Source organism: Pipistrellus kuhlii, unplaced genomic scaffold (genome assembly GCF_014108245.1).
Source record: "Pipistrellus kuhlii isolate mPipKuh1 unplaced genomic scaffold, mPipKuh1.p scaffold_m20_p_6, whole genome shotgun sequence".
NCBI classification, from domain to species: Eukaryota; Metazoa; Chordata; class Mammalia; order Chiroptera; family Vespertilionidae; genus Pipistrellus; species Pipistrellus kuhlii.
In genome coordinates, this window is record NW_023425562.1 from 40,469,288 (window position 1) to 40,495,284 (window position 25,997).

Here is a 25,997-nt window from a genome sequence, read left to right on the forward strand (position 1 = left end):
ATCTCTCAGCTTTAACATTTTGATTAAGGCTATCCCTTTAAACAATACTAACATTTTATTCAGAGATATATTCCTTCTTGAGAAATAGTAGAAATTGGCATAATACCAAGTTGGCTGATTCAGCAAGAATGCACCTGGCAAACAAATGATTTTGTTTTTTTATATACTTTTAGGTATTCTGCTGTGGGAAGCTATGATGGGTCACACAGTGGCTGGAGACAAACCTCATGCAAATTAGATTTTAATTTCTTACTGTTTTATATCACAAATATTGATTCTTACGTAGACATAGAAGCCTTACATGTATTTTGGTAATATATGCCATGTAATACTTTTGTTTTACTTTAATTACCTCCCTGTGAAAGTTCCTCTATTTGTAGAAAAATTAAACCTGTGTACTGGCCAGTTGTTCAGTGGTTAGAGCATCAGTCCTAACACCAAAGGGTTAAGGTTTTGATTCCCATCAAGGGCATGTACCTGGGTTGCAGCCTCAATCCCTGGTTTCACGGGGGTGAGTGTGGGAGGCAACCAATATATGTGTCTTTCTCTCATAGATGTTTCTCTTCCCCCCTTTTATCCCCCAGCTCCCTTCCACTCTATCTAAAAGCAATGGAAAATACCATGGGGTGTGAATTTAAAAAAAAATTAAACCAGCATATATAAGTCAATATTTTGTCTAGATCATAGTTACTACCATAGTAGTTGTTTTTTAAAATAGAAACACTGTTTTATAAATATACACTTAAACTCAGAGACCATGAATGCTTTAAAGTATAGTTATATAGGCATATTCTAAAAGTCAAAACCTTAAAACTACTATCAGAACTCCATAAAATGTTTCAAATATTTTCCCCAGCTTTTAGCTGAGATATGAGCAGTACTTATCCTAAAAAAAAATAAAATAAAAAAAATCAATAGTAAACTAAATGCATTGGGTTGCTTTGGTGTTCTAACAATTATACCAAATTTTTATATGTTTAACATATTTTACTGTCAAAATAATTCGATGTAGTGGATATGATATCCATGTTATAAAAGCAGAGGTTAAGGTTAACTGTTCAAAATTACACAGCTGTAAGAAATGAACCATGTATGTTGATCTCTCAAATCTATACAGCCTTTGTGTCCTCAGTTTACTAGAGAAAATGTGGTATAGTTATGATACTAGAATAACCTTTATTTTTAATTGTTAAAAATTTATACTTAGTTTTTATTCTGTGTGTGTGAATATGGTTTTATTTTTTTTTTTGCTAAGTTCTAGGAAAACTCCATTTATTTAATATAACTTCCTTTGTTAAAACCCTAAGCTTTTTAACAGATATCCTATACAATGGTAAGGAATATAACATTTTTAAAATACAAGCCACCAAAGATGAACAGGATATATAGGATGACAAAATACATTTGTTAAAATTACTAGTTATAAAAACAAAGTCTATGTTGTTTATACTGTAATAGTAAAAATCTGAAGCATGAAAAATCATTATGCAATTTCAGTTTTGACAGACTGTGTGAATTTTATAGGTTTAAAAATTAAATGTAAATTTTGTAGGTTTAATAGTGAAACACAAACCAAATCCTACATAAGAGCCCAAGTCTACTTCTAATTGAGGGTAAGTTCTATGACAAGATGTTTGCAATAATTACAAAATATTCTAATTCAGAAGTAGATTTATTAAAGTCAGTGGTTCCAATGTCAGGGGCACCTCTCATGAAAATAAAATTGACTATCAGACTTCCCCTATTCTCCTTCAAATATGGCAACATACGCGGGCCCAGAGCTGTAGTATAACTGAGCGGATGGAAATGAGCTATAGGATAAGAGGCCATGGGCTTGAGTCAGACCACAATGTTCTACCTATCTATAACTGGATAAGTTTCAAAATAGGTGAGGACCTTTGTCTATCTTCATAATGTCAATGGCAACCTCATGCCATGACTCCCACCAAGTATGGTACATGGCACACAGAAGAAAATAAGGGTGACTTTTTTTTTTTTAAATTTATTGGAAAGTGGTATTGTTATGTAATCAGGTCACCTGACTATACAGGTTTATCATAACTATGGCCAGTGTGAAAAGTACACACAGGGCTAAATTGGTTTCCAGGAAAATTCTAAACAAGAAGCTGTTTCTAAGCCTTGCCATATAAACAAAATTTTGTGTGTCTTTCTAGTAGAATATTAAAAGCCAACAGTGAGCTTTATGTTTATATTTTACATACACAGGTAAAGACAATTTCCAGAAACATCCCTGGGCCAGCTCAACTTAGAATCACATGATCCAGTGGGAACACAGTGACCTGGAAACTGTGATTCTCCATTGCATAATTATATATGTATATATACACACAAACACAGAGATAACCACATTCTGCTTTTAAAGCCATACAAGAATATGTTTAAAATCACTTCAATAGTTTATAATTGTGACATGCCATAGGAAATAGGACACTGAACAGAAAAAGATGATTAAAATGATTGAATGTGATAGAATCATGGTACTTTACAGAAAATAGGATAGAAAATGAGACCCAATAACAACAATAAATTTAATTATTGAGACTTGAATATAAATCATGAGACTTGCAGATATGAAAAACTCAGTATATAATTAACCATACTTCACCAAAATTCTTAGGCTATCTGGAAATAGGAAAATCTTTGCATAGGAGAATTACATTATTTGACAATCAGGATCTACAAATGGTGAGGCTGGGAAGGCTGCAATTCCATAGGGTAGATGACAACAGCCAGGGTAGCAAACACAAAATGAACAGTATGTAAGCCATTCTATTCCACTTCTAAACTTCACAGGATGACAGTCTCATTGCCTCAGTCATCATCTAAAATAAGAGAGAGAAAAATGATCATTAGTGCACCTACATAGCCAAGATATTAGTAGTAACGTAGGCGTAAATATCATTTCTTCCCTTTATAGCCTTTTTGAGTCAAGGTAAAACTAAATTTTGCTGTAGCTTTAGCATATATGTGCTCATGGGAACAGCTATTATTCCCCTCTAGACAATATTTCCTGACTAGTAATCTTATGCAGATAACCTAAGGGATGTTGCTGAATATATTAATTCATAATTATATAGTTTGTAGATAAATCTCACTTAGGATTTTTTTCCTCTCTCTAAAATCACCTGTCAGAACAAAATATGATCCTACCAGTACAAACAGTGGAACTGATTTTTCTATCCTAAATACAAGTACAGCTAGGAGGCCTTGGACAGGGCCCTGGACAGCTACATTGCTGGAAGAATGCTACATGCATGGTCGGTGGTGTCAGACCCTGCAGGGCTTTTCTCACACTTTGGACATCTCTGTGTGGGCACCTCAAAGATGGTTATATTTAATTTAGATGACATTGTGTAGACTTTCAGATATCTCTCTGGGTAAAACTTGTGCTGCAAGGTGAGAGATCAGAACAAGGAAGGCCGAGATTTAGGAAGGACCCTGCCTTCATGTGTCCCTAAAAACTGACATGAGAATCCTGGACCCACTATGATAGTGTTAGAAGGTGTGACCTTTGGGAGGTGATTAGATCTCAAGGGTGGAGCCCCCATGATTAAGATTAGTGCCCTTTATAAAAGACCCCATGGAGTTCACTAGTCCCTTCCACCATGAAAACACACAGAGAAGTCTCCCATTGAAAGAGGGCTTCACCTGGTCATGCTGGCACCCTGACCGCAGACATCCAGCCCCTAAAACTGTGACAAATAAATGGTTTTTTATTGTTGTTTATAAGCTACCCAGTCTGTGGTAATGGAACTGGGCCTGACTATATTTTTAGGAATGAAAGCCAAAGGAAAATGAAATGGATATACTGGTAATTCCTGCTAGCTGCTACCCTTCCTACTGCAAAATAAAAACAAACATCAAGGAAAAGGAAAAATGATGCATTTTTAATGATACTGTTTTATTGTTTTCACTTTTTTCTTTACTTACCTTTAAAGAGAAATGTGTTCATATTGCCACTAGATTTTTTTAACACTAAGTAAACAGCATCTTTTGATACAAGAAATATTAAAATGTTTTAAGTTTTTCTGATGTTAAGGCTATATCTTTTAAATAAAGAAAATAAAACTGGAAAAGGGCTCAGTAGTAACATATGTGATTCTGGAAGGCTGAGTTTATAAATATTAACAATGGGACATCCACAAGCTTCTTTCCTCTGGTTTGAACCAGGAGATTTCTGTAGTGTGTCCTCTCGCTCTCGCTCTCGCTCTCGCTCTCTCTCTCTCTCTCTCTTCCACCCCTCCCTGCCCCTTTCTTCCTCTCCTTCTCCCTGTAGGCTGTTATGACAAAACAACTTCTGTAGGCTGTTATGACAAAATAATTTCCTTACAGACAGGGAGCTTGTCTTCTGAAGAAATTAAAAGACCTGAGCAGATTCCCACCCATAATAAAAAGCGATCAGAATATCTAACTGCAATAATATAGTTAAAGGACATAAATAAAGCATAATCATCTTATCCAGCATCCCATATAATAAAAGCCCAGCAACTGAATGGCAGAATGACCTGTTGACCAGTCGCTATGACGCGCACTGACTAGCAGGGGGAAAACGCTCAACATAGGAGCTGTCCCCTAGTGGTCAGTGCACTACCACAGTGGGAGTGCCACTCTGCTGACCAGCTGTGAAACTCGGGCCAATTGCAGGAACATGGGCTGTGATCATTGCCCCCCAGGCTCTTTCTCCTTGCCCTCTGCCACCTCCTCTGGATGTCTGCAGGCTGCCCAGTGCCACTGCTAGGCTTGCAAGTGGACCCCGGAGGCTGGGAAGGTGGTTCCTGGCTGCTGAGTGACTGAGGCTTACTCCGTCGCTTCTCAGTGCTGTTGTCCCTGGGCTCAGACCCACCCAGGTCCCTGCAGAGTCGAGTGCTCTGGCTCCACAGAAGATGCCGGACCAGGAGCAGCTGCTCGGCTTACAGAGATGAGTAGAGCTCCCCCAGTGGGCTGATCCCTGCAGGCCATGCCCCCCACCAGTGCACAAATCCCATGCACTGGACCTTTAGTAGAATGTAAGTGTCAGAATATTTTCTTGCTTCATTACTCTATATTTCTCTTTACAGAAGAAAAGAAGCAAGTAAAAAAAAAAAATCACTTTTCAAAGAAACTTTTGTGATGAACATTTTACTAGTCCTGGAATGAATATTTTGCTTCTCTTGAATTATGTAACTGCTTTCAGGGGATTTGAAAAATAATTATTTCAGTAAAAGGGCGTAGAGCTCCTGTACTTGCATAATTTCCCATAAGCAAAATTAAATCAGAATTATAGAAGTATATCACTACAAGTCCAGGTGGCCCCAAGGCGATGCCTGGGAGAAATCAGAAAGCAATGAGTCAACAAGAATCAGGTGAGCCTCCAGCTCTACGTGTCCTCAGCAATCTCCCTTCAATGATCACTGGGGGTAGACAACAGGTACATAAACTGTCTATGGCACAGACAAGATTTAACAATGAAAAGCAGTGAAATGTTTTGGCAATAACAGAAGCTCAAAGCAAGAAAACAGGAGAAGAAATATAGTATATTAAATTTAAGAGAGGTTTAAAACTATGGATGTAATTGAGGCGTGGCCTTCCATGAAGCTTCCATTCATGGAAGAAAACAAGGTTGGCAGTGAGACAAGGGTGATCTGAGTAAATGGTCTGCATTTGTCAAATTATTTGCACATGGAAATTTGATCATTTCCAAAACAAGATCTTAGGAAAGGATTTTTGATGTCTTGGTCAAACTATAGTTCTCAGACATGATATTTTATGTATTAATACCAAAAATGTAAACCATAAAGTAGCCCCAAATGTCCCACTATTGTTTATGCAGCATCCTGACATTTCCTGTGGGTTTTGTTGTTGAGCATTCAAAATAGTATGTAATTTTAATAATATTTTCAGCTATTTTTACTGCTCTGCCCTCCCCACCACACACACACACACACACACACACACACACACACTGAATAACACCCAAGCATCAATGACCATGTCCGACTGTCTAATCTGTTTCCAGCAGAATACAGCATCTACAACAGAGTAGGTGCCAATTACAAATTTATTTCATGAATGCCATATGATAAAAGTAGGTTAATATCCTAATAGCAGTGGAAATAAAGGTATCTTTTTATGAGACTATTGATAACACATGACACAAATTATTAGCTTCCTCACCTTTCAACTCAGAGTTTCTATTTTTTAGGTGTGTCTCTTAAGTTAGCAATGCTTTCATTTTCTTCAGATAGATACCCAGAGGTCATTTGTTGGTGCTATTTTTAATTTTTTAAGGAATCTCCATACTGTTTGCCCTAATGACTGAACCAATTAGCAATCCCGCAGATAGTGCACAAGGGTTCCATTTTCTCCACAGCCTTGCCAACACTTGTTATTTGTTGTCATGTTAATGACTTTTTTTCTTTTCTTATTAGATCTCAGTGTAATGTCTAAAACACCATTATATCACATTTGGTTTATATTTTATATTCAGCCAGAATACTGAAAGGATCAGATATGTAATTACAGCACCAAACATTCAATTTTCCTAGATTAATGATGCTCTATATAGGCAGCAATTTGGAAAATGTAATTTATTGTGCTGAAACAATAATTCATTTAATGGTATGAGTGACCCATAAAACCTAATGCAATTTTAGAGGCGTCTAATATAGTTCCAAAGAATAGCTAAGAGAAAGTGGGTCACGGTGTAAGCAAACATCTACATCCCTAAGAAGAGTAATGATAATTATTCAGAAGTCGAGACCAAAGAACCACAACAAAATAATGCACCTTTGCAAATTGTTTCATGCATATAAAAGCAAGCAACTGTCTATGATTGGTGCTGCATTTTATTTGAAAAACTGCATACTAGCTCTTTAAAAGTGATCATGATGCCGAAACTGGTTTGGCTCAGTGGTAGAGCATCGGTCTGCAAACTGAAAGGTCCTGGTTCTATTCAGGTCAGGGGCATGTGAGTTGGTTGCCGGCACATCCCTGGTAGTGGGTGTGCAAGAGGCAGCTGGTCGATGTTTTTCTCTCATCAATGTTTCTAGTTCTCTATCTCTCTCCCTTCCTCTCTGTAAAAAATCAATAAAATAAAATAAAATAAAATAAAGTGATCATGATTACAGTGGGTAGTAGAACATTTCTCTTACACATTTCTTAAATGCTTTCAAACATATTTTCTCTTTTGATCACATTATAATTCTGTGATATAAAATATAGATATGATTCTAAAGGACACACACCTATAGCTAAACTGGGTAACTAGATTTTCTATGTTACATATCAATCAGCTCATTCAAAACATTTACTGCATTTTCTCTAATGTGTATATAAACAACCAAAGATTTTTATTTCCTTTTTGATAATAAAATAAGTAATGAAAAAATGAACACTATAGAGATTTAATTTTTGTTCAGATTAGCTAAAATAGAAGACTTCATATAAATTTGCTTTTTAATGTATATTATTTTCCTTGGCTGAAATCAAAATTTCTTATTTGCAGTACATTCAAATATGTGTCATTAATTGTGCACAGAAATAATGAAATCAATCCAATATATAGGATGGGGCAAAAGTAAGTTTACAGTTGTCTGTATGGAAAATAATACAATAATTAGTAAATAATACAAGAATAAACTGTTTTGTGTACTCACATCTATAAACTCACTTTTGCCCCACCCTTTATAGCTTAAAGAATTCTAGTGATGATATAGCATTCAAAATGAAATGCCATTCTTTAACATTCAATTAAATGAATAGTTTTCATTTTTGTGACTTTGAGTTGGTTTCATTTCAGGGCATATCACAAAAGGAAAGAAAATGTATGTGTAATTGTTTTCAGAATTATTTTGGACAAATGATAAAACTGTTTCTATAAGATTTTAAGTAAAATAATTCAGTGTAAGAAAGATTTTTCCATAATAGGAAGTGTCAGAAAATAATAGAATTCCTCATGATATAGTGAACTCCCTAACACAGGAATGATTTAAGTGCAGGTAACGTTATCAGAGGGATTATTACAAGGACGTAATAATGAGATTGTTAATCTTTATGGCTTCTTCCTGTTCTATATAGTTTTCTAAGACTCTGAAAATTTTGATTCTCTATTAAGCCTTCAAATACTGATTTCTAAAAATTCCTTTATTCATAAATTCAATAAATATCTGTTTAGGACCTATTACATGACCACAGACCATGTAGAAGTGCTGTGCATGGAAAGATAAATAAAACAAACATACAAACATGATCCCTGTCCTCAAGAGGCTTACATGTGATAGAAAATTTGGATGTTAGACAAAAGCATGGACCTGTATGCATGCAGGAGGTCATATTTCGGTGTGACATGAATTAAAAGACCGTGTGCTGTGAGATTTAGGGTGAAGTTCTATGAGATCTGGGAATGTCCCCTAAGGAAGTAACATGTAAGCTGTCACATAAAATAAAAAAAGTCAGGGGAGAAGGATGAACATGATGTCATGGCCATAAAGATGAATGGTGCCGAAGTAGCACTATGGATAGAGCTTTGCAGTTTCAGGAAATTAAAAGCAAATATCAGTGCTGCTGAAGCATAAGGCAGGAACAGAAAAGAGCAGAGAAACCCATTTAGTAGGCTTACATCATCCCAAGTTTTATAGGTCATTGTAAGCAGTTCAAATATTTATTCTAAATTTAATGAGAAGCTATTAAAAAGTTTTCACCTGGAGAGTGACAAATATAAATTGTGTTTCTACAATACCTCTTCTAAATACGCTGTGCCCTGGAACTAACTGGAGATAGAAGTTGGAAGTAAGAATCCCAGGGGAGAGATAATGGTAATCTAGACCAGAATAGGAGCAGGAAAGAAGGTATAAAGTTAAGAGGAGATTGACTTTTCTGATTTGTTAGGGAGTGGCTGAAATAGAATGTCAAAAATGTAATAGTTTCTCAACAAGACAAGATAGCTAGGTATAGAACTTATCCAACTGCTTCAAATGATTATCAAAATGGGGTGGAATGTTTAAAAATGTATAAAAACACAATCAAAAGCACTGGACTATGCTATGAATTTTGAGAGAAGAAAAAGCACATGAACAGAGACCCACACTAACCATGGATTTCTCACTGGAAGGATTGTTCAAAATGCTGCAGAGATAGAGCTGGACAGGCAGCACTGGTCTTACTGCATTTGAAACAGGGCAATGAAAGAGCAAGATCAGAATGCTAAACTAAATAAGCCAGTTGGAGAAAGATAAATATCACATGATCTTGCTCATATATGTGATATAATGATCAACATAATTTGATGAACAAGAATAAATCAATCTAGAGACAAATGGTAGGGAGACATTTAGAGAGCAAACAAAGGAATTGTATGCATGCATATTAGTATAACCAGGGGACACAGACAATGGAGTGGTGGGGGCTTGCCAAGTCTGAGAAGGGATGTGAGAGGGGATCAAATCGGGGAAAAGGAGATATATGTAAAACTTTAGACAATAAAAAAAAGAGATGCAAGTTGTATCACGAAGAAAACCAGTCATAACTGAGAATATGACTCAAGTCTGCCTTATTATACAGTCATAGTAATCTAAACCCTGGATATTGAAATAAATTTTTAGTGAAACTGTATTGAAATGAAGGTGTGATATTCAGGGAAGAAAATGTGCATGCCTGGTGAAGAAGAAGGAATTAAATTATCTTTTATAGCAGGAAATCAATAAATAATGTAAACAGTGGAGGTGGAAACCATATCAGCTAGAGCTTGGATGAAAAGAAGCAAATAATATGCCAATAGTAGGAAACATTGTGTATGTCAACAAACCTTCTAAGAATAGTTGATTCTATAAAATATGTGCTGATATAGCTTTGATTAAAAGTTAGGAAATAAATTTGATAATATGCTTTGTACAGAGAAGAATTTTCAGGAGATACCATTTCACAAATGCCTCTCATGACTAAAAATCCAAGGAATGATGGAGATTTTTAAGAGGGATGCACCAATAATAGTAATCCACAAAAGATGGCTTATTTTCTTGCAAATCAAATTTTAAGGTATTTCTAAAATGGATGATTCATAGAATAACTTAATGAATTTGCTTAAATTTGAGTAACTCAAATTTAAATGCAAATTTGGCATTTAAGATTTGTAAACAATGTAAAACGCTATTAACATTCATAAGTTGCTTTTCCACATAATACATTTCTCTTATTCGGAAAACAAACAGACATTCCAGAAAGTCACTAATAATGATAAAACAGAACACTATTATGACATTTTCCAATGTAAGTAATCTGAAAATTGATTGATATGATCAAATTTTAGAGGGTGGGCACTAAGGGCAAAGCATAGGAGAACAACAGTGGATATTTTTAACTTGAAGCTTGATTTAAAAAATGACAATTTTAAGAGGTCCAGACAAAGCCAAAATAATCTCTACTAATAAAAGGGTAATATGCTAATTAGACCAGATGACCGGACGTTTTCCAGACAAAGCCACCGTGGCAGGGGCCAAGGCAGAGGCGGTTAGGGATGATTAGGCCAGCAAGGTAGCAGTTAGGGGCGATCAGGCAGGCAGAGTGGTTAGGGGCAGGCAAGCAGGCAAGGAGTTAGGAGCCAGCGGTCCCGGATTGCAAGAGGAATGGCTGACTGCTAGTTTAGGCCCAATCCGCAGGGGGGTCCTGTAATGGAGAGGGTGCAGGCTATGCTGAGGGACCCCCCACCCCATGAATTTCACGTACTGGACCATTAGTCTATATATATAAAGGCCTAATTGACCATCTGACCAGTAGCTATGATGTGCAATGACCACCAGGGAACAGACCCTCCAACTGGTAGCTATGATGCACACTGACCACCAGGGAGCAGATGCTCTATGCAGGAGCTACTAAGTTGTGGTAACTTGGCAGTTGCGGTTCTCAGGTGATGCAGAGAACTGGGCTCCCTCCAGAACTAGACAGGAGGGAGCCCAATTCCAGGTGCATCAACCAAGAATCGCCCTCTAGCAATCCGGGACCCTGGGGATATCAGAGAGGTGGTTTTGGGCTGATCCCTGCAGGCCAGGTCAAGTTACCCCACTGGGCCTCTAGTAATAATAATAAAGGAACATATATGATGACAGGAGACTAGACTTTGGGTAGTGAGTATGCAGTGCAGTATATAGATGGTTCAATATTTGTATATATTGCATAGTGATCACCACAATCTAGTTCACATCTGTCATCATACAGTTATAAAAATTTATTTTTGTGATGAGAACTTTTAAGGTTTTCTCTGTTAGCAGCTAGTATTATTAACTCTAGTCACTATGCTGCACATCACATCCCCTGGACTTATTCACTTTATAGGTGGAAGTTGATACCTTTTGATGCCCCCCCTCCCCCCATCCATCACTCATTTCATTCACCCTCAACCATCCCTCTCCCTTGGCAACCATGAGCTTGTCTCTATTTTTTTTCTTTAAGAGTCCACATGTAAGTGACATCATATGGTATTTGTCTTCTCTGACTTATTTCACATAGCAAAATGCCCTTAAAGTTCACCTATGTCATTACAAATGGCAAGATTTTATTTTTTGTGGCTAAATATTTATACTTATTTATCCCTTCATCTATTAATATACATTTAGGTTTTCCATGTCTTGGCCATTGTCAATAATGCTGCCATGAACATTGGGTGGAACATATCTTTTCAAGTTAATGTTTTGTTTCTTTGGATAAATACCCAGAAATAAAGTTGCTGGATCATATGGTAGTTCTACTATACTTTAAATTTTTAAGGATTGTTGGTACTGTTTTTCCATAGTGGCTGCACCAATTTACATTCTCACCAATAGTGTGTAAGGGTTCCCCTTTCCCACATTTTCACCGAAATTTGTTATTGTCCTCTTGATAATTAACATTCTAACTAGTGGGAGGTGATAACTCATTCTGGTTTAGATTTGCATTTTCCCTGAAGATTAGTTATATTCAGCATCTTTTCATGTGTGTGTTGGCCATCTGTATGTCGTCTTTGGAACATTGTCTGGTCAGATCTTCTGCCCATTTTTAAGTTGGATTGTTTAGAGTATTTTTGCTATTGAGTTATAAATTTATATTTACATATTTTGGATATTAAACCCTTATTATATATAGATTTTCCAATTAATTTTCCAATCATTAGGTTGGCTTTTCTTTTGTTGATAATTTTTTGCTGTGCAGGAAATTTTTAGTTTGATGTAGCCACATGTATTTATTTTTGCTATTGTTGCCTTTGCTTTAGAAATCAGATCCCAAAATATCATCAAGACCAATGTCTTGGAGTTACTATCTATATTTTCTCCTAGTTTTATGGTTTTAGAAATTATATTCAAACCTTTTAATTATTTTGAGTTCATTTTAGTGGTCTCTCTTCACTCTTTTGCAGGTCGTTTTCCCAACACTATTTATTGAAGAGACATTTTTTCTCATTACACATTTTTGGTTCCTTTGTTGTAAATTAATTGACCATATATTTGTGGGTTTATTTCTGTTCCGTTGATCTGTGTGTCTTTTTATGCTAACACCATACTGTTTTAATTACAATTATAAAAAATAGAAGTTTTGTAACATAGTTTAAAATCAGAGTATGTAATAGATTTGTTTGCTATTCAGAGCCTTTTATGATTACTTAAAATTTTAGATTTTTTTTTCTATTTGTGTGAAAAATGTTACTAGAATTTTGACACGAGTTGCATTGAATCTGTAGCTTGCTTTGGGATATATGGATATTTTAACAATTGTTTTGTCTAATTCATGCACATAGAATATCTTTCCATTTATTTGCTTATCTCATTTTTTATATTTATTGCATATTAACAACATGTTGGACTAAATTTACTATATTATTATAGTTAATTTCATCAATTTCTTTTTATGGCTTATAGCTGGCTCACATTATATTTCTGTTATCTAGTAGTGTTTGAGAATTTAATTTTAATTTTCAATACTGGAGACTGAGTAGAAGAGAGAGTGGGTCAGCTCATTTTTAGAGAACACTATTCTTAGTAATGCAAATCTGATGATATAATCCTCTGTAGAAGCCACAAGGAAAGTTTTAGGAATGAGAGATTATTTTGCCCACTAAAGATATTTTATGTATTTTTAACATAATTTATTACAGTGTTTTATTAATCATTCTGTATTGGCAATGACTGTATTAAATCTCAAGTGACATTTAAATGACCTAAAACTTCTACAGCACAATTTCAGACCATAAACCATTCAATAAACATGTTAGCAGTGACCTATCTTTGCATAACTTTATAAATTTGTAGCTAGGTGAGCAAAGTACTGAACTTGGATTACAAAACAGTATAGAAATTGTGGCATAAAGCATACCACTCTCAGGCCAAGCAGGAAACCTTTGTAACATATAGGTCTACAGTCGATTATCTTTGCCATATATCCTGAAGTAGTTCATAATTCTTTTTCTTCCTTGTCGAGAGTTCCTGTTGGAACAAGAAAGGATAATTTGGCAGGAAATGATAGAGAGCAAAGGTGGAAAGAGGAAACCATTCATTTAGTGATTTAAGAGCTGCCAACCAAATGCACATTCTTGAAATAAAGGATGAAGAGAAATTAAAGTGGGACAAAGTAGGGACATACTAGTATGTGAACAGAACTAGAGAGAAGGAAAACCAAAGACCAGATCATGCTTGAGGTGGGCAGGCAGGTCCTGACGCCTCCTGACATAATCGCTATGCTCTCTCCCAACCAAAAAATTACAGCATATGATTTTCCACTGCTGCTGAAACATTTTAAGTTTTTTCCATGTGTAATAGGTATTTTAATAGGAAGGTGTCAGAGGATTTCAAATGTGACTAACTGCCAAATTGCTATGGTACTCACTGCTTGAAAATCAACAGCTGGAACAAATTTTATTCTTATTCCTAGTCCCTATGACTCACCGTCTAAATTGTCAAGGTAACTGTCATTTCTGTTGTAAGTTTGAGCTAGTCATGTTTTCTCTATTCCATTAGGACCACAAGTTATGAATTCTACAACAGTTTTAGAAAATTAATTTATTAAATGAAGGCAATTTAACCTGAACATATGTCTCTTCATATAAGAAAATTTAAATAAATAATCAAAACAGTTAATGGAAGAAAATGAACAGCAAGGATATTTGATTACAGAAAAATGTGATAAAAGGAAAGAAAGTCAGAATAGAGTAAACATTCTAAGAAAACTTAAATTTTGAAATTACATATGTGTTCAATTCTGTTAGGCATCTCCCACAAAGTACAGTATGAAATGGCCTTTATGATGGAGGCATGAGGCATTATAGAAGAGATAAGATAAAAGCAAGCCCATAAAATCGATTTTAAAATTGTCTTGAATCAGAGTACTAGTAGCAGTAAAAATTTAACAAACTTGAAAAGCTCTTTCATAATTCAGAGAGGAAAAAAAACTAAATGTTTAAAATGCTTGGAGAGAATATAAGGTGAAGGGAGTAAAGGGGGGTGGAATGAGAGTTTGCTTGAAATAATGGGTGCACAATGCAGTGTGCAGATGATGCTCTCAATTGTACACAGGTTTCATTATGGCTTTGCAAAACAGTGTTACCACAATACATCTGATAAAAAATTTGTATGATAAAAAAATACTAATCTGAGTCTAATTCTCACTATATAAATTAATACAGATTAGCTGGGGTTATAACCCTTACTAGAAGTTCAAATGTACTCAAGGAACTGCTTTTCTCCCCTCTCCCCCCCATGGTGTCATCCATTTAGGAATTCAATAATATGGAAATTGTGGTGTGGGTTGACCACTTATGACCATCAAAAATGATTAATCGTTGATTGAAATCTAAAGCATTGACAATTATCAACAAAGTCAGGATAAAACAAAATTTACTTAAAATTATGCATTTTTATCTCCCACTTGTTCTTATATATTTCTAGAAGGACAGGAAGAACAAAGGCAAATGTAAAGATGAACAATTCCTCATCTGTGGGATATTTAAAATGTAATTGTATTCCTAACCTTAATCACAGAGATGCCATTAAGAAATTCAACAATTTAAAAAGGACTGAAATGACTCTTAGTAGAAACAAAATCAGTCTTAAGCTCCCAGAGCGAGGGTAGAGGAGAAACTGGAAGCAGTAAGCCCTGCCTGGTGTAAGGCTTTAGAGGAGAACAAAGAACAGACAACATCAAACACACACAGGCAAGGAAGGAAAGAAAGCTCACTAATTTTTTATTTATGACATTTTTTAAATATTTTAAACCCTTTTCTCAAAGACAAATCTCTCAGATTAACTCAAAGTAACACCCTTTTATATTCTGCATAAAAGAGGCCCAGGCGTGAATCTGGAAACACAGAAGAGGGCAGTTTGAGCACAGGCCCTCTGCTTCCCCTGGCCCCTACCCTACTTCTGCTCTCCTCCTCCTCAGGCCCCATCTCTGTAATAATTAATATAGCATTGTGGGCACACATGAGCGTCTCCAAGAGGGCTTCTCATATTTTAATTCCTATCAGAATCATTGGAGTGATAACTAGGGTGTGACCACAAGCTGATGAATGGGACACATTTTATGGGAAAAGATGCAGACCTGCTTTGTGGGGGATGTTGGTTCCCTGAGCAGGTCCTAACTCAACAACCGCTGAATGCCTTATGGAAACTGTGTGTGCCTCACTGTGACTTTTATTCCAAAAATGCCCTACTAATCCTGAGGATCTGGTGAATTTGAGGGCATGGTGTTGGTTGCTTGTCTTGAAGTCTCCATGGTGGGGAGAGAACTTGAGTGGATAGGGACCACCTAGAGCAGAAAGCTTTCCCCTGCGACTCACCAGTATAAGAATTTTCCAGTATCTCCTACACAATACACGGTTGCAGCAGCAACTATTGAATATTCCACAACCATCTGGTTTTCTACAGCTGAGGCACTGTAATAATATCTTCCAATGAATAGCTAGTAAGGGGACAAAAAAAAAAATCTGAAATGCTGTTTCCCATTCCTACTTAGATCAGTAGACTGAATAATCCTATGAGGATGAAGTCAGAATGTGAAAACTACATTTTGTAACTTAATAAAAAAAAAAAAGTGACATCATATAATTTTAAACTCAATTGATGGGACCTCTGCTTAAAAATAAAGAAAATAGCCTACGCCAGGACAAGGCTACTGCCAACCACTAAAAAATAAATGGTCAAATTGCAATATCATATTTTTGAAATGTGTAGGTGCAACAGAACTAGATGGACTAAAACCTCAGAGATGAGAGAACCTTTGGATGTGCGCTGATGGCCACCAGTCATTTTCCATATTTTCCTGGCAAAGAGGCCAGTTCTATGATGGCTTGACTCAGGCACAGACCGCTTTTTGGGTGGGGCTGGGAGAGGAAATGAGCTCTACTTCAGGGACCACAGGGAACTGGAATGACAAATTCAGACCTGAAGGCCAGCTTTCCCAAAACACTGTTGAATTCTGAGACTCTTGGGGAGCCAAAGCTTCTGAAAAGAAGAAAATAGTTTCCCACAATCCCAGCAGAAATCATGGCCTAGAAATGAAGCAAGAGATGACAGCCTCAGAGAAAGCTGAGGTTCACCTGAGAGCATTTACCAATTTTGTGTGAAGCCAGAAGAATGAGAATCGTAAGTAAAGGTTGAAATAAACAAACAAGAACATTGTAATTGGAAAGAAACAAGAAAAAAAAAATCAGAATAAAAATATTTACCCAATATCCACAAAGAGCTCTAAAAATAGGACATCTATAATATACAAAGATGGTTTTAAATAAAACAAGAAAAAAGCTTGAATTAAAACTGAAGGACTAAATTTTTTTTACTATGAATAATGTTATTTTATTAAATTTTGGGTGACATATCAGGTGTTTAAGTACAAAATATAAAGACAAGGACTTTAGGAATGTTGGAAAATGGAAATTCCAAAATGGCAGGGCTATGCCTAAGAGGGAATTCACTCCCAAATAGCTTATCACAAATCATTGTTCATTTGGAATTTATTAATAAAAGTAGTATGAAGGAAATGATGGGCACAGAGACAAATATAGAAGTAAATAAAAATAGGCAATGATTGAGAAAAGGATCTGTTAACAGATAAAAATGTATTAAAATAAAAAATAATCATTCTCAAGCTTTCCACTCCATCTGCTGTGATGTGCCCAAAGTTCATCCACAGTGAGGAGAGCTGTGCACCAACCATGGCAAGAATGCTTTGGAGATTATTTTGTTTCCCATATCAATCCCATTTCTGTTCCTAAAATAAGCTAGGGCCAGGCCAGGTCACCGAAGGAAGGTCTCTGCATTTGGGAGTGAAATGTGCACAATGCATATGTTAGCTCTACACTCATCTTCAAAGTCTGTGTAACAGTTCCTCTTGGCATGTAGAGACAAGACCATATTTTCAACAGCCTGATTTAAAATCTACTATCTAACAGCTCCTTTCTTGCAAATATTTTTATTAACCTCTGTAAAAGTCATGTCATAAAATAGGTATTAAAAACATGAGCATAACCAAAGGCAAATTATTTCCTGTATATATTGCTTCACATTTTATATAAAATATTCAATTTCCCTATTGTAATATTTTTTAGATTCAATATAAACTATATTTAAGTTCCCTGATGATCAGTGATGTTGAGCATCTTTTTATATGTCTATTGGCCATTTGTTCATCTATTTTGGACAATATCTGTTCAGGTCCTCTGCCCAATTTTTAACTAGATTGTTTGTCTTTTGGGTATTAAGTTGTATGATTTCCTTATATATTTTTTTTAATATTAACACCTTTCCAGATGTATTACTGGCAAATATCTTCTTCCAGTCAGTAGTTTGTCTTTTCTTTTTGTTGGTTTCCTTCACTGTGTGAAAACTTTTTAGTGACGTTTTCCCTTTTATATTTATTTCCCTTGCCTGTGGAGACATATCAAAAAAATGCTGCAATAGGTGATGTCAGAGAGTTTACTGTGTATGTTTTCTTCTAGGAGTTTTATGGTTTGGGGCTTTTCATTTCAGTCCAATCAATTTTGTTTATTCTTGTATATGATGTAAGAAACTGGTACTTTTCATTTTTTTCTATGTATATGCCCAGTTTTCCCAAGACCATTTATTAAAGATACTGTCTTTATCCCATTGTATATTCTTGCCTCCTTTGTCATAGTTTAATTGACCATATAAATGAGGGTTTATTTGTGGAATCTCTTTTCTCTTCCCTTGATTTATGTTTGCTTTTATGCTACTACCATGCTGTTTTGATTACTATAGCCTCGCAGTATAGTTTTATATCAGGAAGGGTGATAACCCCAACTTAGTCCTCTTTTCTCAAAGTTGCTTTGACTATGCAGGGTCTTTTGTGGGTCCTCTTTATGTCTACAGATGGGCAAGTCAGGTATTGAAGGCCAGATATAGGGAGAGACTTGTTTTTCACCTGTATTTGGTATCTTTGGAGGAAGAGACATTTCACTGCCCCACATCAACGAGTGGCATAGCCACAGAAAAGCAAAGAAGCATGATCAGGTAGAGGAAGGTGCATTTAGCTTCTCAAAGCTGATCTCAGCTCTCATTTGTGGGTGAGAGGAGAGCCCCTCCAGAGCCCAAACTGAAGGTTCCAGCTGAATGTATCCCTCAGTCAGTTGCTTTGTAGTGAATGGGATGGGAGACAACTGAGGCTCCATTGGAAACAGCCAAGCTGGAGACAGTCCAGCAAAAGGAATATCAAGCAACAATAAGCAAGTTCACATTTCATCATCAGAACAGAGACTAGGCATTACCATACAGATTAGCATACACATTCAGCAGTGCACACTCGGAGACCAGTGAAAGGCCAGCAGCTAGTCTATGTGCCCCCAGTCCTCTGATTCCTACTCTTCAGACCTTCCTCCAAGTCAGAGAAATAAACTGGAGCAATAGGAAAGGCTCAGTGAATGATGAGCCTTTTAGAAAAAGACAAGATAGTTTCTCATATAAAGTAAGCTTTATTCATTGATCAATTAGTAGGTTTTCATTTCTCCCACTCATTAATGAGGAGGGGGGTGTTGAGGAAGACCAGGCATATTTTTAACTGAATTAAATTTTACAAGTTGGCTCCATTTGCAAATAGCTATCAATATATGTAAGTTTATGTAGTGCCTTTCTAATGTAAATTCCTTTATCTTAAAATCTAAACTTAAATATGAAGCAGTATTCTACATTATATCCAAATATCTTAAGGAACTTTTCCTCTAAGTACAATTTTATACTTGGCTTTGTTCATTTAACTCAGAGGGAAAGAACAGCTTTATTTCAGCCTGATTTATACCAACATACTACTGTCCAATGCTATGGGCTTTTCTGTGGTTTTACTGCAAATGTCTACCTAGAGAAAAGTCAAAAGCCCTATTCATTGCCTAGACTGCTTGTGGCTTTACCTAAGCTTCAATCACAGGCAATCTCTTTCTTTTCTGAGAATATTTATGTAAATTAGAGTGCAAATCTTCCTTGTTCTTTCAGTCTCCTTATAATACAAACCATAGTGTTTGACACCACTGCCCTTGATTGCTTTGTATCAAGAATTATACCACACTCATTGTTACCTCTCTAGGGTGAAAACTTTTCTCACACATGTCACCTCAATCATGTAGATAAAACACATATTTTCACAAATCTATTACTTTTACTTAATACACTGGTTCTTTTATCAATGACTCAGCAAACTATATGGCTTACTGAGTTTAATTTTTCTTGCAGATATTATAATTCTGTTTTTTGTGAAATGTATTCTGGAAGCTCCTACTGTCTTTCAGAAAGTCTATAACTTTTAGAACTGGAGTTGTTTTAGAATATTCAGATTGACTTTTCTATAATATTCGACATCTATTACAAAAAGTATAAAAGCTAGATGTCTGTTGATTCAGGTATTGATTGTAAACTTCTTTCCTTAATATTTCTAGCTAATAAAAATAGTGTTATTGATATTTAAGATAGATTTTTTAAAAAAGATACCAAGAGTTTCTTTTCTAAGGCCCCAAACTTGAACACATTTTGTGAAATAATTACCGGTTCTGTAAGTGCCTGAGTTCAGATTCTAAGTTTTCATTGACTTCTTTCTGTTCATCCAGAGATCTCTGGAGCTTACGGATCTGATTCAGGACATCATCAAGCTGAAAGCAAAGTAGAAAATGCTTGACTTAAAATGATAGAGCTTGTTTTTAAAAGGATTTTCTCAATTTTTAAAATGGTACATTATTCTGGTAAGTTTCTTTTGTGTGTATGCATTAATATATAAAAATATGCATTTATTTTTCAATAATATAATTAATGCATATATTTAATAATAAAATAAATATCTACATGGACTCTAGAATATTTGACATTTTTTCTACCCAGGCACTGCCTTCCCCTCCCTCCCCCCTCATTGCTCCTCTACCTAAGTCACTGTCTCAAAACCTATGCTTATTATTCTCATAATTTTGAGAACATATAGTATTAACACGTATTTATGTGTGTATTGGTATACATTTAAGCATAGCATATGTGTGTTTATCCATATATCTGTATATATATTCCAACTGTGTTATGTGTATATATGTATAGTATAGTATATTGGGGCAAATATATATTTTTAAATATATTGTTTTCTTTTAGGTGTTTTTTTTACTTAAACATAAAAAATGGGTATTGTGGGTATCATACTATATGTAATCTTCCTACATTTGCTATTTAAATTCAATTGCTAAGACACCTATATTAGCATCTCAGTGTAATTTGTTGTCTGTTATCTACACTAATGAGAAAGAAACATGCAAATTAACCATCACCCTGTTACACCCAACAACCAATCAGGAGTGAGTATGCAAATTAACCCAACCAAGATGGGGTGGCCATGGAGCTGGAGCAAGCAGGAGGCTTGGGTTGCCCTGGCAATGGAGGAAGCCAAGCTTCCCGCCTGCCCTGGCCAACCCTGGCCACTGCTCAAGGCTACAAGTTTCAATTATAGAAGATAAATCCTAGATACTTGCTTCCAGCCAGCCCAGGCCTCCATTCAAGGAGGCACTGAAAAAAAAAAAAGAAAAAAAAGGAGGGGTTGGGTCCTTGGGTTGCTGGGAAGTGATCAGTCCAGGATGGGATAGCAGGGACCACTGGAGGTAAGCAGACCAGCAGGGGGACCAGTTGGTGGTGAGCAGGCCATCAGTGGGGGTCAGCTAGAGGTGATCAGGCTTGTGAAGGGGGGGCATTTGGGGATGAGCAGGCCAGCAGACAGAGTGATTATGGGCAATCAGGCAGGCAGGTGAGTGGCTGGAGCCAATAGTCCCAGATTGTAAGAGGGATGTCTGACTGCTGGTTTAGGCCCAATCCTTATAAAACGGCAGTAGGACATCTTTCGAGGGGTTCCAGATTGGAGAGGGTGCAGGCCTGGCTGAAAAATACTCTTCCCCCACACCACTCCATGCACAAATTTCATACACTGGGCCACTAGTACATTATAATATTACATGCATAGGCTAGGATGTCATGCCACCCTCCTATCCATGAGTATTAGATTGTTTGCAGCCTTATGCTGCTCTGAACATTTTTTGCATATGTATTCTGATGCAAAGTATTCTCTTGAGACACACCTAGGAGGACAATTGCCAGGTTATCCTTTGTTGATGTTTAATTTTACAAGATAATACCCAAAATTCCCCACTAATTTGCCTCCCAAAGACAATTAGAAGGGATCTGTTTGAGCACAGCTTTGCCAATACTCAATGTTGTGAGATATTAAAACTCTGGCCAACCCCTGATTAATAATGGTTTTTGATAGCCCTACATTTTTTTGGCCGAGTGTTTTTCTTTTGTGCCTATTTAGGTCTTCTGCTCATTCTTCTAGGAGCTTTCTTTTAAAAATATTTTGTACATGTTAATGTTACAATCTCAATACTAACCTTTTGTTAATTATGTGTTCCAAATATCTTCACCAAGTATATATGAAATTCACAACTTATTTTTATACTTATTTAAGAGCTCTTTGAATGCTTATTTTATTAAATAAAATTGATCAACATTTTATACTATAGTTGGGATATATTTAATAATGTTAAAAATACTTCCCTAATCAAAGTTCAGAGAAATCTGTATTTTCAAATAAAATTTAATAGTTTTCCATTTGTCACTTAAGTCCTCAGTGAAGCTGCAGTTAATTTTTATATGTTATCTGAGGTAAATACCAATTTTATTTTTTCTATATAGACACACATTTTAATAGGAACATATATTGAATAAGTTGTTCCCCTATTGATCTAATATAGCAATCTGTCATATTAAAATTTTATATATCCCATGTATAAAGTTTGTTCTATAAAGTCTGCTTATATGTTCTTCTGTGGAGATTAATATTTGACCTTTCACACTGAATTCCTAGTGCCTTCATTGTAAATCCTAATGTAACACAGGCCAAGCTCCCTTTTCCCAAAGCCCTTTTCCTCAGAAATATAAAGAATATTCTTGATTCTTCATAGTTTTAAAAACAGCATAGTAAATCCCATGAACAACCCTATTTGTATTTAGCTTGGAATTTCATTATTTCTGGGATTTAAGTACATTTGACATTATTTTGAAAAATTGTTTTGTTTATGAACATGGTACATTTTATATTTTGTAAGTCATTCCTTAAGTCTCTCAATGACATATAATTTACTCATTAACAGCTTAACACTGTTTTACTGGATTTACTTCAAAGACTTTTATATTTCTTTCTTAAATATCTACTTGAAAAACCCACTTATTGGCATGACAGTGTCAGTTCCAAGGACAGTTCCTAAATTACCTAAATATAAACAATGTCTTTTATACTTTTTTCAATTTATAATGTTTCAGCTTCAGATATATCATTATTGATTTTAATGTATGAATACAATATGAGACATAGGATGACTATTTGGAAAGCTTCATCACGGACAGGTACAATTACGTATTTAAGGAATATTTTGGTTGAACTATGTGAAACACATTATAGATTGAACAGAGTATAATATGTTATTTTATTATAGTCAAAAGTGGAGTATAGAGATGTATATATCACAAGTCTTAATTAACATTCATGGTCTTTTATTCATCATGTATTGAAATATCTGGAAAAAAAATTACAGACACATATCAGCTCTTCATGTACAAATTATTTTTAGTATGATCATGACAAAGTCAAATAGACCTGAATGGTTACTAAAAATATTATTTAATTATAGTCCATCACTCTGATGGAACATTCTGCAGACATCAAAATGTTATTTAAGAAAAAAATCCTTACAACATTTTGAGTAATGCATAACGTCTCATGCAAAATTATTTTAAAAAATAATACCAAAATACTGGTGGAAATTTCTAGCTGTTGACTTTTCTAAATTTGTACCACGATCTTATAAAATCTATAAGAAATAAATATACTTTTAAACTAATTTTAAGCATAGTTTAGGTGTAATAAAAAGTGTCCAAAATGCAAATAATGCTACTGGTGGGGCTCAGGACTTTTGCATTTCCCCAGGATCCTGAGCGATACTGATGTAGCCAGTCCTTGTAATATTATGAGTAGAAAACACAGGTACCCTGGCCAGAAGGATGGGGCTTTCCTTAGCTACTCCAGTATACCAGCTGCTTACTTTTATCAATTCATCAAACTAAATTTTAGTAGTCATTTTCTGTCTCTGGCTCTCACCAGATATCTAAATGATTAATTTTCTTTCATGTCTTTCATGTACTTAAATCTGAGGCCAAACACCATATTTAATAATGTATATGGCACATAAAGCAAGAATGCTGATAAGTTTTCTTTCTAAGAGTTTCATGATTTATATATGAACTGTCTTGGTCCTTTGCCACTGGAATGCAAGTTCATACTAAGGTATCTACATTTAATCCATGTATGGATTTCACATGCTTGGAATAGTGTTTGCATGTGTTTTTTTTTTTTTTTTTTTTTTTTTAATAGGTATGTGCTGGATAGACTAAAGTAACAAATGTCCTTCGCTTTTGTTAACAATTTTTTGCCAAAAAAAAGTAGAGTGTAATTTTTTAAAGTTATATATCGGTAGTATCCTAAAACATTTTTATGTCATATAAATCCAGTTCAATATTTACTGAGAGTACATATAATTGCTTTATTCTTAATACTACTCTGTAAAGCCCCAGGCCGTCTGGTGAAAATGTGAGTAGATTCCCCAAAATCTATGATTCAAAAAATATATATACTGTCATATCTATAATCTTATCAAGCTGGCAATATAACAAGGTCCCAGCTATAGTTGTAAGCCTTGGTGATATAGAGGCAATAACTTCAGCTAAAACAACTGCAGCTGCAATTCCTAGAAAATATTAATTTCTATCATTGAAACAATAAGGAAAATAATGCCCTGGCTGAGTAGCTCAGTTGGTTAGCGTGTCACCCTGATACCCCAAAGTTGCAGGTTTGACTCACTGTCAGGGCACAAACAAGAAGCAATCAATGAATGCATAATAAGTGGAACAACAAATTGATGTATTTCTTTCTCTCCATTTCCCTCTCTCTAAAATTATAAACATTTTAAAAAAATAGAAAATAAGGAAAACAAGACTAGAAAAGCCTGTTAGACATTGCAGATAGCAACACATAAATCCCAAATGATTTGTATTACAAATATGTATCAAAATCTAACTGGAAACCGTTGATAATCAGTTTTGACACATCTTTCCATTAGCAGATGAACAGGACTGATTTCTGTCCCAGAAACTGAAGTGACATGTTGAGCATCAGGTGTTCTGGCAAGTCCTTCTGGCCAATCTGCTCTGATTCTGCTCCAGGGCACCCACACTCGGTGTCTTTCTAATCTGTCCAGCTTGGGATGTGATTAAGCTAATGAGGAATGATGGCACAAATTCAGGTACGTTTCCTGTTCACAAATTCCCTCAACCAGATTCACGTTACACATAGCCTTTGAAAGAAATGAGTGGCTATGACAGCTGGCCAACTTCAAATAATTAAGACTAACTTTTGGACAGATACTTATAATTGGAACTGAAATATTCTAAACAATTATATCAAAGATTACACCAAAATGTACTCTTTCCCTAGGGAAAAAAAATTCAGCAAGGTTAACAGGAACATTTTGCTAAAAATTCTTGGTGATGGAAAGTGGTTGCCTTTTGAAAATTTTGCTAAGTATATAGTTTGAAAAATAATAGGATCATGTAACACAATGTAATAATTATTCATTTATGTTATTTACTAGTTACACATAAACTGTTGGATGATGTAGAATTCAGTGACTCCAAGTAATTATGACAAAGGTAGTAAAAAATAAAATGTGATCTTAACAGAATATATATGTTCTGTAGTCTTGTAGTTGCAATTTACCAGAATTATTTTTTTAGTGTCCATACTGGCCTTTTTTATACATATTTCATTGACTTGCACGCTTTTGTTAAACTGGCTACTAAGTTTCTATCAGATACTTTTTTTATTAAATGTATTGGGGTGACATTGGTTAATAAGATAATATAGGTTTCAGATGTAGATTTCTATGATATGAGATCTGTATATTGCACTGTGTCTCCACCACTAAAACTCAAGTACTTACATTTAAAGTAAGTTTTACTGGACAATTAAGAAATCTTAAAGAAGCCAGCAATGGATATATGTATTACTGAAATAATGTATTGATCTTTGAACTCTATAAACTAACTTTTCTAATAGCTAACTTAGCAAAGTAATTGTTGTAGATATAGGGTTAATGAAAATAATGAGTATATTTCACTTTGATAACTCAATCAGCACATTAAATTCTTTATAGCAAAAGATATGTTTGATTGTAAGTAATTGGTTTAATTGGATAATTCTATAAAGAATGATACCGGTTCAAATTTCAGAATTCCCATTTTTGGAAACCTGGAGACAATTTGCTCTAAATTTCATTCCCAATGATCTGAAGCAATAATTCCCCCAAAGATTTTATTGTTATATTTGTAACCAAAAACCAGAATAATTTTCCCAATGGCTGTGATATAGCATTAGTGTTGTTTTCTCTTTGGAAACACATGTTGGTA

At 35.2% G+C, this 25,997-nt stretch overlaps 1 protein-coding gene across 6 annotated transcripts in view; it reads right to left on the minus strand.

Moving 5' to 3' along the window:
* Positions 1-1,226: 1,226 nt before the first annotated feature.
* The window catches only part of CCDC102B (coiled-coil domain containing 102B), a 138,285-nt gene continuing 113,514 nt past the window's right edge, over positions 1,227-25,997 (minus strand). For 2 of the 6 annotated variants that reach the window (XM_045574467.1, XM_036418904.2), the window contains exon 7: positions 1,227-2,843. In XM_045574467.1, coding sequence (XP_045430423.1) covers positions 2,802-2,843 — 42 coding nt within the window. In that variant the 3' untranslated portion in view covers positions 1,227-2,801. Of the gene's footprint in view, positions 2,844-7,457; positions 7,593-20,000; positions 20,105-25,997 lie in introns of those variants that run through there. The other 4 variants (XM_036418902.2, XM_045574468.1, XM_045574466.1 and 1 more) reach the window with 4 other exon arrangements.